This window comes from Neodiprion pinetum, chromosome 5 (assembly GCF_021155775.2).
Source record: "Neodiprion pinetum isolate iyNeoPine1 chromosome 5, iyNeoPine1.2, whole genome shotgun sequence".
NCBI classification, from domain to species: Eukaryota; Metazoa; Arthropoda; class Insecta; order Hymenoptera; family Diprionidae; genus Neodiprion; species Neodiprion pinetum.
The window spans coordinates 25,195,870-25,207,084 of record NC_060236.1 but is presented as its reverse complement, the minus strand read 5'-3'; the positions used below and the strand labels follow the sequence as shown (position 1 = coordinate 25,207,084).

General features: G+C 39.6%; 1 protein-coding gene across 1 annotated transcript; it reads left to right on the top strand.

Annotated features, from left to right (window-relative positions):
- Window positions 1–765: 765 nt before the first annotated feature.
- On the top strand, window positions 766–11,167 carry LOC124220599 (uncharacterized). Its single transcript, XM_046629744.2, has 3 exons — window positions 766–1,292; window positions 5,779–6,021; window positions 8,344–11,167. Exons 1-3 carry the CDS (start codon window positions 1,193–1,195, stop codon window positions 8,694–8,696), a joined length of 696 nt encoding a protein of 231 aa, XP_046485700.1. The 5' UTR covers window positions 766–1,192; the 3' UTR covers window positions 8,697–11,167.
- Window positions 11,168–11,215: the final 48 nt, after the last annotated feature.

Here is an 11,215-nt window from a genome sequence, read left to right as displayed (position 1 = left end):
TTTACAAACTTATGACGTAGATAAGACTGCCTTTTAATTGGTGAAATACTGTCAAGCACCAAGCGGCTAAAAAGAGGTATTCTCACGTTGATCAATTTGCCGTCGTGTATAATATCAGGGGGATGGGGGGGCGTAAAGGTTGTGATAACGACTTGTGGAAAAATATACGCGTAGTTGTACCCATGAACAACAGATTTATGTGAAAAAAGAATTTTTTAAAACATAATGATTGAAGTAGTCTAAAAATCCCATGTTATTCAAATGAAAAACAAAACGAGCTTATAGGCACGTCTTCTAATTGAACTACAGCGCTCCGTTTTCGCACACATTTTTTTTTCATTTATTTCGAACGTGTCTAGGGGGCGCACTTGTCGAAATTCATCAGCACCCCAAATAAGGGCCACCCTAATATACTCTGTTACTATCATTCATTTGTCTGATTGTTATTACGTTATTTATTATAATTTATTTTTACTGCTTAAATTATTTCATTCGTTTAATCTTTTGTGCCCATATGAATTTACTTACAAAATAATTCTCTATATCGTATTTTTTTTACCGAGGTCCTTGGGGAGTTTCACTCCAGGATCGAATAAATGACTTTCTTTCTCTCCCTCTCTCCCTCTCTCATACAGAGCGCGGAGGGAGAAGAACGTGAGTAACAATTGTCGAGTGGTAAGCGAACGGCGAGGGACGAGAAAGGGGGGAAGAGAAGGAGCGGTTCTTATCTCCACCCGTTCTCTTTATATTACAACGCGGAAGACCACGCCGTCAGCATCAGTTACTTACGAACTCGCGTACCGCATAGTCGTCAGCAGGCAGTTGTCGGCCTTCAAGCTGAACGGGCTCTGTTCCCGCCGAGCTTTCAAAAGCACGTAGCATTAAATACATCGATTTCGTCGTTACACGTTGCAGTGTCGCGTATCAATTGGAAGAGAAATAAGGGGGATAATTGACAGCTGAACAAAAAGAAGAAGAAAAAAAAAAAAACTAGTACATTTTCACACAAAACATTGCAGTGAACAAGGACACCCTAAACGTGCCGGTGCTTTTCTTTATTCCTCTTATTATACCATACCGATTTGAACAAGACACTCGTCTGATTCGGACCGGATTGTTATTGTTTTCTTGTTCGCAAGTCGTGACTGTATTGTTCGTTTCGGAACAGTTTTAGAAACAGTGAAAGGAAATCATGATTTTCTCGGTCAAGTGTTTCTTCTTATGTTTCGTGGCGTTTGTTGTTTTACCGACGTATGGACGGAGCGAAGCTTTTCTCACAGCACCGTTACCAGGTAATTAAATTACGCCATTGCAATTCCTGTGCGTGCGTGTGCGTGTGTGTGTGTGTGTGCGTAAATATAAATAGGTAAAGGAGTACGGGTTGAATTTCAAATGTACGCGATACCTACTAGCGTTGAACGTGCTTGCCTTTGTTCGATAATACTTGTGGCAGTGGAAATTGATATCGGAGTGTTTACTTGGGGGCTGCACGATTCTCTTCTTTCATTTCTCCTCTCTTTTTCTTATTCTCACAGTCTTCCGTTACACTGCTCGAAATCAGGTGTTGTACGCATCTCTATATCTATGTAGTTATGTACTCCATCTATCAGTAAAATGAATTAATGCCTTAAACTTCCGGCTAACTTGTTGTCGGTGCGAAAAAAAAAATGGGAGCTTAATTCTATACGAATTATGTGACAATGACTCCCAAACTCTCACGTCGGGTGCATCGCCAGTCATTGTCACATAATTCGCATAGAATAGAACTCACATTTTGTTTCGGACCGATAAGTTAGCCGAAAGGTTAAGGCGTTAATGAATATTGTACCGTGCAATGTATAACATACACGTAGATCCTGGAGAACAACGGAATGAGATGATGAACTAAAGAAAAGAAAAAAAAAACAATTGAATTTATTCACAACACTTTAGTTAATCATCATATATGATGATAGTAATTTGTCAAACCTGCTATCAAATATATGCATTCGGAATGTATGTATACAAAATGAAATATCATTATAATGTGCATAATATTTATCAAGAAAATTAAGAGATTAACGTTTCGGCTTGGCATGGACAATGTGTAATACTATGTCAGCATGCGATTTCACGCGGCAAAAACAGCTCTCTTGCCGTGACCTTTGCAGCGTTGTAAACTATCATCGAAGCTTGTTAATCCGACGATATTGTTAGATATTATAGGAGTACATGGGACGGTTAATTTCTGACATATACCTGCTGCCAAATTAGGTAGAAATACATAGACTTTTCTTTCTCTAATTCTGTTCACTTTTTTCAACTTAATTATACCTGTTATACTAGCGAAAAAAGTCGTCTCTGCGCAAATACATCGCTAACGAATAATTAAATCGTTTTATTGCAAAGTTTAAAATTATACTACACATACCGCGTGTGTGGAATTATATCTATTGATTTTCAATCGCAGTTAACTGTGAATTTTTTCACGTTATGCTAATTCGTACCTGTAAAGTATAATTATTATAGAAAGGTTTAGAATCAAAGTTGAAATTCGTTGTACATACAGCTGTAATGTACGTAATGTAAATCAGAGCAAACGCGCGTATTTTTACGCGTCTCATTTATATGTAGATTAGTATGCGAATATATATATATATATATATACTATTTTCCGTGGAAATTCAATTATCCATTCTTTTTTCATACGAAAACAAGTCGCGCATACATTGTGTGAAAACTTTATGGGAAAAATTAGGTGTGAGTTTTCTTCGAGTTTTCTATATATCAGATATACACACGATGCTCAACTTGCTGTATTTACTCAGGCGTGTATAATATAATAATTTATGCACGTATACCGTATTATAGGTGACTTATTACGGGTACATGCATAACATACGTATAAGTGATTGCGTCACGCGTGTCATGCTCCGAAGTGGCACAACTTGAGAACGAAGAATAATAGAAGAAACTAATAGAAGGCGAACTATCACAAGAAGCATAAGAAAAAGAGGTAGGATCAAGCAAAAACCGTAATAGGAAATTAATAACGACAGAAAAAAGAACACGGTAAAAAAGTAAAAATCACGACGAAAAAAACATTCCCCTTAACAAAAAAAAAAAAAATAAAAAATATTACCTACGATAAAAAAATAACGAAGCAAAGATTACCATAATAGTCGCATGGCTTCTAGGTAATTGAACGCTACTTGTTACGTCACTTGTTTATCCTATAGTCTTCGGGTGATTTAATTAGTAGCCATTAAAAAGAAAGATCTCGTACAGTTGTCGTCTCTCTTTAACTTTTTCACGGTTGAGTAGCACGACGTTTTCTGGCATATTACACCTTATTATGCCTATACGTGTAAAGCGTGTAAATACATACATTTATACGTATACATGCACACAATTTCCAGGCGCATGCGTATGCGTACACATATATCTTTAGTGCCGAAATATCGGTTCATCCAGATTTCCGCCGGTAGGTACAGGTGTATAATGTAGAACGCGGTGATTCATGTCCTTTGTCGAAAGAAAGAAAAGGATTGAAAACATCAGGAAATATTTGAAGAAGCATAGCACGCAGAATGTATAAATCAGAATATAATGATAAATCATTGAGGGAACAGCTACATGATGTATTTCACTTCAATATTATTGTCATTATGTATAATTAAGCTAACGCCGACTGTGTAATACCGGTGATCGCAATGGTTCGAAGTCTCTCTATGCGGGGCTGAATGGTGCATGGTTGAAACTGGTTAGCCGAGTGAAAAAGAACCTGCAAGAAACGATAAGATGGAGAAAGAAGTAAAACATTCCAATTAGTATTCTGCAAGTACCACGTTGAATTCGCAATGCCTCCAGAAATAGATACCGCAGGTGTATAGCGGACCGGTTCGCCGTAAAGTGGAAGGGAGGCATAATGTGTACTGCATACAACACCCCCTGTTATATTATGTGCAGAAATAATGTATGTCATAAGTGTGTTGTATGCACATTGTATTAGCGGATCTAAACGTATCCATTGCATGCACCATGATCACGACACAGCGAATTACGAGCCTGATAAGCGACTTGTGTAATTTCTGCGAAGCAGTTTAACAGTTTATCGAATTCCCGTCATCATTGTTTGTAATCCGCAATGCTTTTTCACGGAAAAATTTCTTGTCAGTGGAATCGCGTTGACTCAACAGACCGAAACGTTTCTTATGTGATAAAATTGCTATTACTATGAAAATTGAATTGTTCAACGAATTTTCATATAAGGTGTTATGATGCAGTGCGGATAATAAAATTAACGAGATAACTTTTTCACAGTCGTAAACTTGACGCTGTACTTACAACCGACAATATTAACTTCTTGCATTTCTCGACAAATTGTCATTCGGTATTATCAGCCCATTTTATCTCTTTTCCTATTTTAAACAATCATAGGTCATACAAACGCTGATGTGCCGATCGTTCTGTGATACGTATGAAAAAGATTACAGACCGACGAACGAGTGGCACCCGTAACCCGTGTTTGATGAGAACTTAGTTTTTGTGTATGATATGGTAAATTACTTCTATCGCGAGAGAGCAGCAGCGACCGCGCCACCTGACGACCACCGCCCAAACCGAAGTAAAATATTGCTACAAGAGGCGGAACTCTCGTCGAAGATTGTAAACCAGTGATCAAATTTAACGTCTCATGTTTCCGATCGAGGTTGGCGAAACAGAGTTGTACTAATTTACTCTACGTGAGTGGCTGCACGGCATTCGTAATATCGCCATGTCATGTGGTCCAGCCCACGTCCAGAACTGGTTATTCTAACAGGCACATGGAGCTGTAATCACGTTGACTCCGTACGACGGCTACGTGCATCGAAACACGTGAGCTGGTAGCGTACAAAATGTATAACCCGAGCGCCTCGGGGCTATCAGGGTCCCTCAAAGGCGTCTGGCATTGAACGAACCGCGTTTATAGGCATATTCGTGCATACGTAGTCAGTCGAATGGGTCACGTTGGAACAGAGAAAGCAAATGGTCCCGCGCCCTCAGTCGGGTTTCTGCCTTTCTCTGTTACGCGGCGACCTTCGGCTTCCGTCGAACAAAAGGCTCGTCCGCCCCTTAATTATTTCCGCGAAACAATCGTCTTTTCACACATGCGTCGATAAAAGAAACCTCATCCATACATTGCAGTTATCCACTGTAATTTGTCTTCACCTTGAACCGTAGTGTGCGTCGTATCTCAGTTGCTGCAATCAAATTCATTGTACTCTTTATTCGGGTCCGGCCCGTATCAATCGACGCTTTGCAATATGGCGGCGAACAGAACGATCAGCTGATCGGTTGAGATAAATACCGAGGCACGGCGAAACTCTCGCAAGATCTTAGGCTATCGTTAGATCACGTCGAGTTGATGTACAGTGCAAGATAGGATACGAAACGACTATGCTGCGGAGTTGACAACTTTTTGCAATCTCACCTGATGTTTTCCCTTTTACGAAAGGCAAAGAAAAAGGGGGAGAATGAAGGCGCGCCTGGGAATCGAGTCGATAATACGTAATAGTTAAATTGCTTCGGCAGTCAAGACTTTGGAATGTCCATCATGGAGTATGTATATAATTTCCATTAACGAGGTGGGGCCGACTGTCCAATCGTTGAACAGGTCACAGCAACGTCCTTGATAGGTTATTCCCGCGGTTCTTGGTTCTTTCGACGTGTTTACGAGTTATGTGTGCGCGTGTAGCGTTTACGCATGTATGTGGGCATGAATATGTTATTGATAAAAACCTGTTTCTGTATGTCCAGCTTACGCACGAGGATTGGCGGCTTATGACGTCACTGAGACCAATCGGCGAGCGGAGATTCTCCAGCGTCTCGACGAAGACGAAGGCAACGACGTCGACGACGACGACGACGACAACGACGACTCAATTCTGAAAAACACGGTCAACGGGCGAACCGTCGAGCAACGTGGAAGTTCCATTTACGTTATAGAGTTCGAATCTGAAACCGACGATGTCAAAGATGCGTTGGCGAACAACACAACTGGTACGTTTTATCAATTTTAATTCGAATACGGCGTTGGCCTGCAGGACTAAGAGGTGCTTCCATCTGAATGCTGAATCACGTGCCTGCTAGACGTTGAAAGCTTGCACTGAATTCGCCCTATCTCCGCATCTCCAGACGGCACGATTCGGCACGAACGCTAACTCTGAATAACAAAAACGAGTGCCCTCAATATACTCAAGGATCGTTCTCTGATCGGTGCAGGCTGTCAGCTTGCACAACGAATCGATCACAATTACAGCCGAATTGCGATTTTCATCATTGAGAATTAACTTTCTCGAATGAATTTTCACTGTTTCGTCATCGTCTGTTATGCCGAGAAACTGTATAACAACTTTTCATTCAACATACTACATACAAGTCTCCACTCCCTTTGGATCGCCGTGCGTTAGTTGGTACGACCATTTGCTGCTGCGGTCACCATGGTTCAGAGGAAATAGACATTTCCACTCACTAGATATCCATTGATCACCGGAAACTGGTTATTAGATCCCCACATCCGGCATACAGTCACGATGGGTAACTGTGCAGTCATAATCTACTGGTCTACAAATTTTATCGTCTGCAGTTTCGTTCATTGATCGGTTGAGCGGTTCTTAAGACATTGTCTCTCGCAGAGTTGCGCAATTGCTGCAGAAACTTTCAACTTTTGTAAATGCAGAAGGAGGCTGTATTCAATCGATTCTCACAATCTGTAGTTGGGTTCGATTATAAAAATTTCTTTTCTTGTATACGTACACCTCAAGGAAATTTTTTACTCGTTGAATCAAGATCTATGTTGACGCAAATATGCTCTCATGTACTTGCGCGTACTTGAAACGAGTAGCGTATAATACCTACGCGTTATTCAAGGTCAATAGTTCCCGTGGCTTACTTATATTTTATGTTAGAAAATTTTTAATTTATGTAAATTATTGTTACGTCATCCGCGACGCTTTTTGCATAGACGATTATGTCGAGCTACAGATTACATCAATGAAAGTAATGGAAGAAAAAGTATAAGATATGTAATTGCAGAAGCCTTTAAAAATGATGAAAAGTAGTATATTCTCTTATAATCCTAATTTTGCTGAATATAGCGCAGGTATCATTTTCATTACGCAGGTAAAAATAGGCAGTGTTGGATAAAATTTATAACGCTGTATCACGAAACAAAAAAACATTCAAAAAAAAGTAGACGGTACTGGGAAAAACCCTGCACGAGCACGCGAGAATCCTCAATCTTGAATTCTGAAAAAAAAGCAAACACACCTATATATCTCATTCCAGGTTCTGCAGTAGCATTATTAATCGGCCTACGAGCTTTTCGGAGGGAGGGATTTATACTTGAGCAAACACCGTGACATACGTATTTGCAAGGGATATTTTAACGCACAACGACATTTATTGTCGCTCACCATGCTGCAAAGGCGCAAATATTAAACTTGCGGTTTCATTTGTGTCAACGTCGCGCGATATAAACGAAAATATACAATGTCGAGGTGACTGCCGCACACGCGCGGCACTTATCAGTATAAATATCACACTTTCACAGGCTTAGTCCTTGTGAAAATCCTCATTGCGCAGACAGCAATTGTGCACGTAAGGAAATCGATGGCTAAGATCAACAGAACCCCATATCTGAATTTGGTACAATAACATCGTACATCAGCATTTCGTTCAAAAACTACGTACGTCCTCGGAGATCACTTTGGACATACGATTATATTGAATCACTCTCTAAATTCGAACCAGTAAAAATTTAGTGCATACGCACTGACGATTCAGTGAATTTTCACTGATATTTCACCGATTTTCAGTGTATTCCAGGAGTGTGTTCCGAAATTAACTGGCACCGCTAAAAAGTCCCTAGGACATAAGCAGAGTTACTCACGAACTCGGCAGCGCAAAAGAGATCAAATATTGTTGACAGCACTGCGATCTAATATCGGAACGCACCCCGGGTTATTTCCATGATGCTGCCCATGGGGACCCCTAATTTTAGGCAAATCAAGGTACAAGTCCACTCCGAGCATCTCCGACCAGTTTTTTTGACGGGGCAAGATCAGCCACGTGCTAACAAAAGAGCAACGGAGCTGCTCAGAGTGGACTTGTACCCTGATTTGCCTAAAATTAGGGGTCCCCGTGGGGCGCAACATATTTACATGATTCATATTTCGAGAGGACATTCTGAATTTGGGTTCTGTTGGACCAAATTCTGAAATGGGGATTTTTGATATCAGCCGTCCAAATGCAGCAGGAAACGAGTACAGCAAACTCCAGTATAGTAAAGTGTTTAAACGATCGTTATTTCGATATTTTCAGAGAGCGTCCAGGCAACGAGCAACAACCCTCTGGATCCCTGGTCGATCGTCTGGTACATCGGATCCTTCGGAGGCCTCGTGGCGTTCTTCCTCGTCGTTAGCTGTTCGGAATGGTGTTGTCGCCGCGGGGCCCGCCCGATGGGCATCACATACACCCAGCCCGGTGAACCGGACAGCACGTCCTCCGGGGTCCAAGACGCGCCTCCCCCGCCTTATCACCTCTTCGCACCGCCGCCGTACGACTCGATATATTACGGCGGTATCACGGATAAGACCTCGGGCGAGAAATTGGACATATTCGTGATCGCGGTGCCGCAGGTTCACGGGGCACCGCCGAGGCAAACGGACACTTAGTGACTCGTCGAGGATAATCTCGTCGCCTATGGCGAGGCGATTTTTCATACTGACCCTGACCGGGGTTTGACCATATCCTCCACCCTGCGGACGGGCGATCGGGAACTTTGATGAATTTGCCAGCGAGGATCCTTCGGGAATATTCAAGTCTTCTACCCGTTCTTGATCGAACGCGAGATGATGAAGACGCGGAGGTACCTATGTTTGTGTCGAGATGTTGCAGCAGTCGAGTTAATTGAACGCAGTTCGTAGCGAGAGAAGAGCGGATGTCGAAGATTTTGATTATTGAGTAATTTAATCAATGACGAAGTGTATCTTGAGCAAATTCTTACCAAGCTGGGTATAACACCTGCAGTGGTTGTGTTATCGAAGAAACTAGTTGTACCTGTACGTATACAGTGATGAAATTCCTGGATCCAATCGTAGGATAGGTCTATGTGTATATATGTGTATACATATATTATAGATACTTAGGTGTACAAACGTATAATGATTTACTAAAAGTAGTATAATACTCGATTGTATAGTATATTAATTTCCTAAAATTGACGAAGGTATAGTACAATTCTGGATTTTATTGTGAGATATAGGTATAATACTACGCGAGCAAAGTGTCGTTAGATCAATTCCTATATATCAATTCAGTTTAATTAATCGAGAACATCGGACGTTGTTCGTGTACTAGAACAGTCGTATAAACGGAATGTATGCGTATATATACATATATTGAAACACGTTGAACACACACTTTTTATAACCCTCCTAATGCCTGCCGTGAAACTTATATACTGCCATAAACAGCCAACGTGTGAACGGAAATAATTTTCGTTGGGGCTAATAAATGTTATACGTATTACCGCAATAAACAATTGTGTGATCGAACGGGAAAATCGAACACACCTTTCTCGGAGCATAACGATTTTTTTTCGTTTTTTTTTTTTTTCTCCTTTTCTAAAACAACCGACCTTCGACGTCGTCGCGCGTGTCAAAAAACGTTGGCAAGGGCCTCGTTGAATACCGTAATGTACGTATGCATACAGATTGGCATATCTATGCATATAAAACGGACTCGAACGAGATTGAACAGAGTTGTATAATGTGATGCGAAATGATTGATTCTGTCTTTGGGTAATAAGAGGGAAAAAATGAATTCTCATTTCGCATTGCGTACATTTTCACAAATATCTGACGAATTGATTAATCTGTTCTTTAAATATCGAGGATACAGTTTCATCATTCGATCGCATCTTTGATGTTTGTAATACGTTGACGTTCAAACTATTTGTCTGTGAAACACTTTGAAAAAAAAACACACATTCTTGTTAGAAAGTGTTTACGATGGAAAAATATCTTCAAAAAATATTTTTTCTGTGTTCCCCTCGAGCTAAATCTTTTTTGCCTCCTCAAGTAAACAATCGTTACGAATTCATGAATTGATATCTCATTTCATGATCTGTTTGATATCGATAAGTGGATGACGAAAACAATGTTTTTTTGCAAGAATTTTTGTTCGCGGATGGTTTTCAACGCATGTATGAATTATACATAGATTATGTTACGAAAATCATTGAGGAGGGCTCGAAGGGTTGTAAAAAATATTGCTCTCACTTTGCGAGAGCTGAGACTCAGAATTTTGTGTATTATTTACTTAGATTTCGAATTCAATTTACTTTTTTACGCACGCTCGTGAATGCTGTGAGAAGTGTCAAAAAATAAAATTAAACTTTGATTGTACCCTAATAACAACGAATTATTGCCATAACGATTTAATTTGTAATTTTAGGTAAACACATTTATCGTTTGTGATGTAGTATATTACAATCGTTGAGCAGCCTTGCAAAGTATGTCGCGATTTGATCTCAACTAGTCATTGAAATTATATATAATAATTGTGGTTATATTTGCTCCGATACAAGGATAGTTTAAAGGAAGTTGAAAAAAATATATATATATTCTGTAACTTACCCAAATTATTAAGAGAACGTTGTTTCATACATAGACAGTCTAATGTAAAATAACGCAATCATTTTTCTGTCTATCATAATAATGCTAAACAAATTTGTGATTCAGTTACTCCGATAAATGAATTTAATGTACATACATATATATCTGTGTATATATTAGTTTGTCTTAAATAACGTTTAAAACGCGTTTATAAATATGTCATTCTCAATTAGTCGTTAGTAACTATTTTTCGATTCTTCATATAATAGTAATAATAATTATCACGAGGACGATGACAATAATCATAATGATAATGATAATAAGTCTAATCGTATTAAGTAGCTAATAATTTATGTATGAATCGTAACGTATTTTCTTAAACGATACTCCGATCTAACAAGTGTTAAACCCAATATACGGGGCGACTTTAGTCGCTATTTATTTTTTTATACTTTTATACACTCTGTTTACGGTAAGCATCGTTGTTGTAAATTGAAACGCAGCTTATAAATGGGACAACAATTCAATACGGTACATAACATCAATCATTTTACCCGTACCCCTATTCTGTCTAA

What these genes read in the sequence shown, in the direction of transcription:
- LOC124220599 (XM_046629744.2), top strand. Translation starts at nt 1,193, where the DNA reads ATGATTTTCTCGGTCAAGTGTTTCTTCTTATGTTTCGTGGCGTTTGTT. An exon ending in TCTCACAGCACCGTTACCAG is followed by an intron (nt 1,293 to 5,778) that starts GTAATTAAATTA and finishes CTGTATGTCCAG; the next exon opens with CTTACGCACGAGGATTGGCG. An exon ending in GTTGGCGAACAACACAACTG is followed by an intron (nt 6,022 to 8,343) that starts GTACGTTTTATC and finishes CGATATTTTCAG; the next exon opens with AGAGCGTCCAGGCAACGAGC.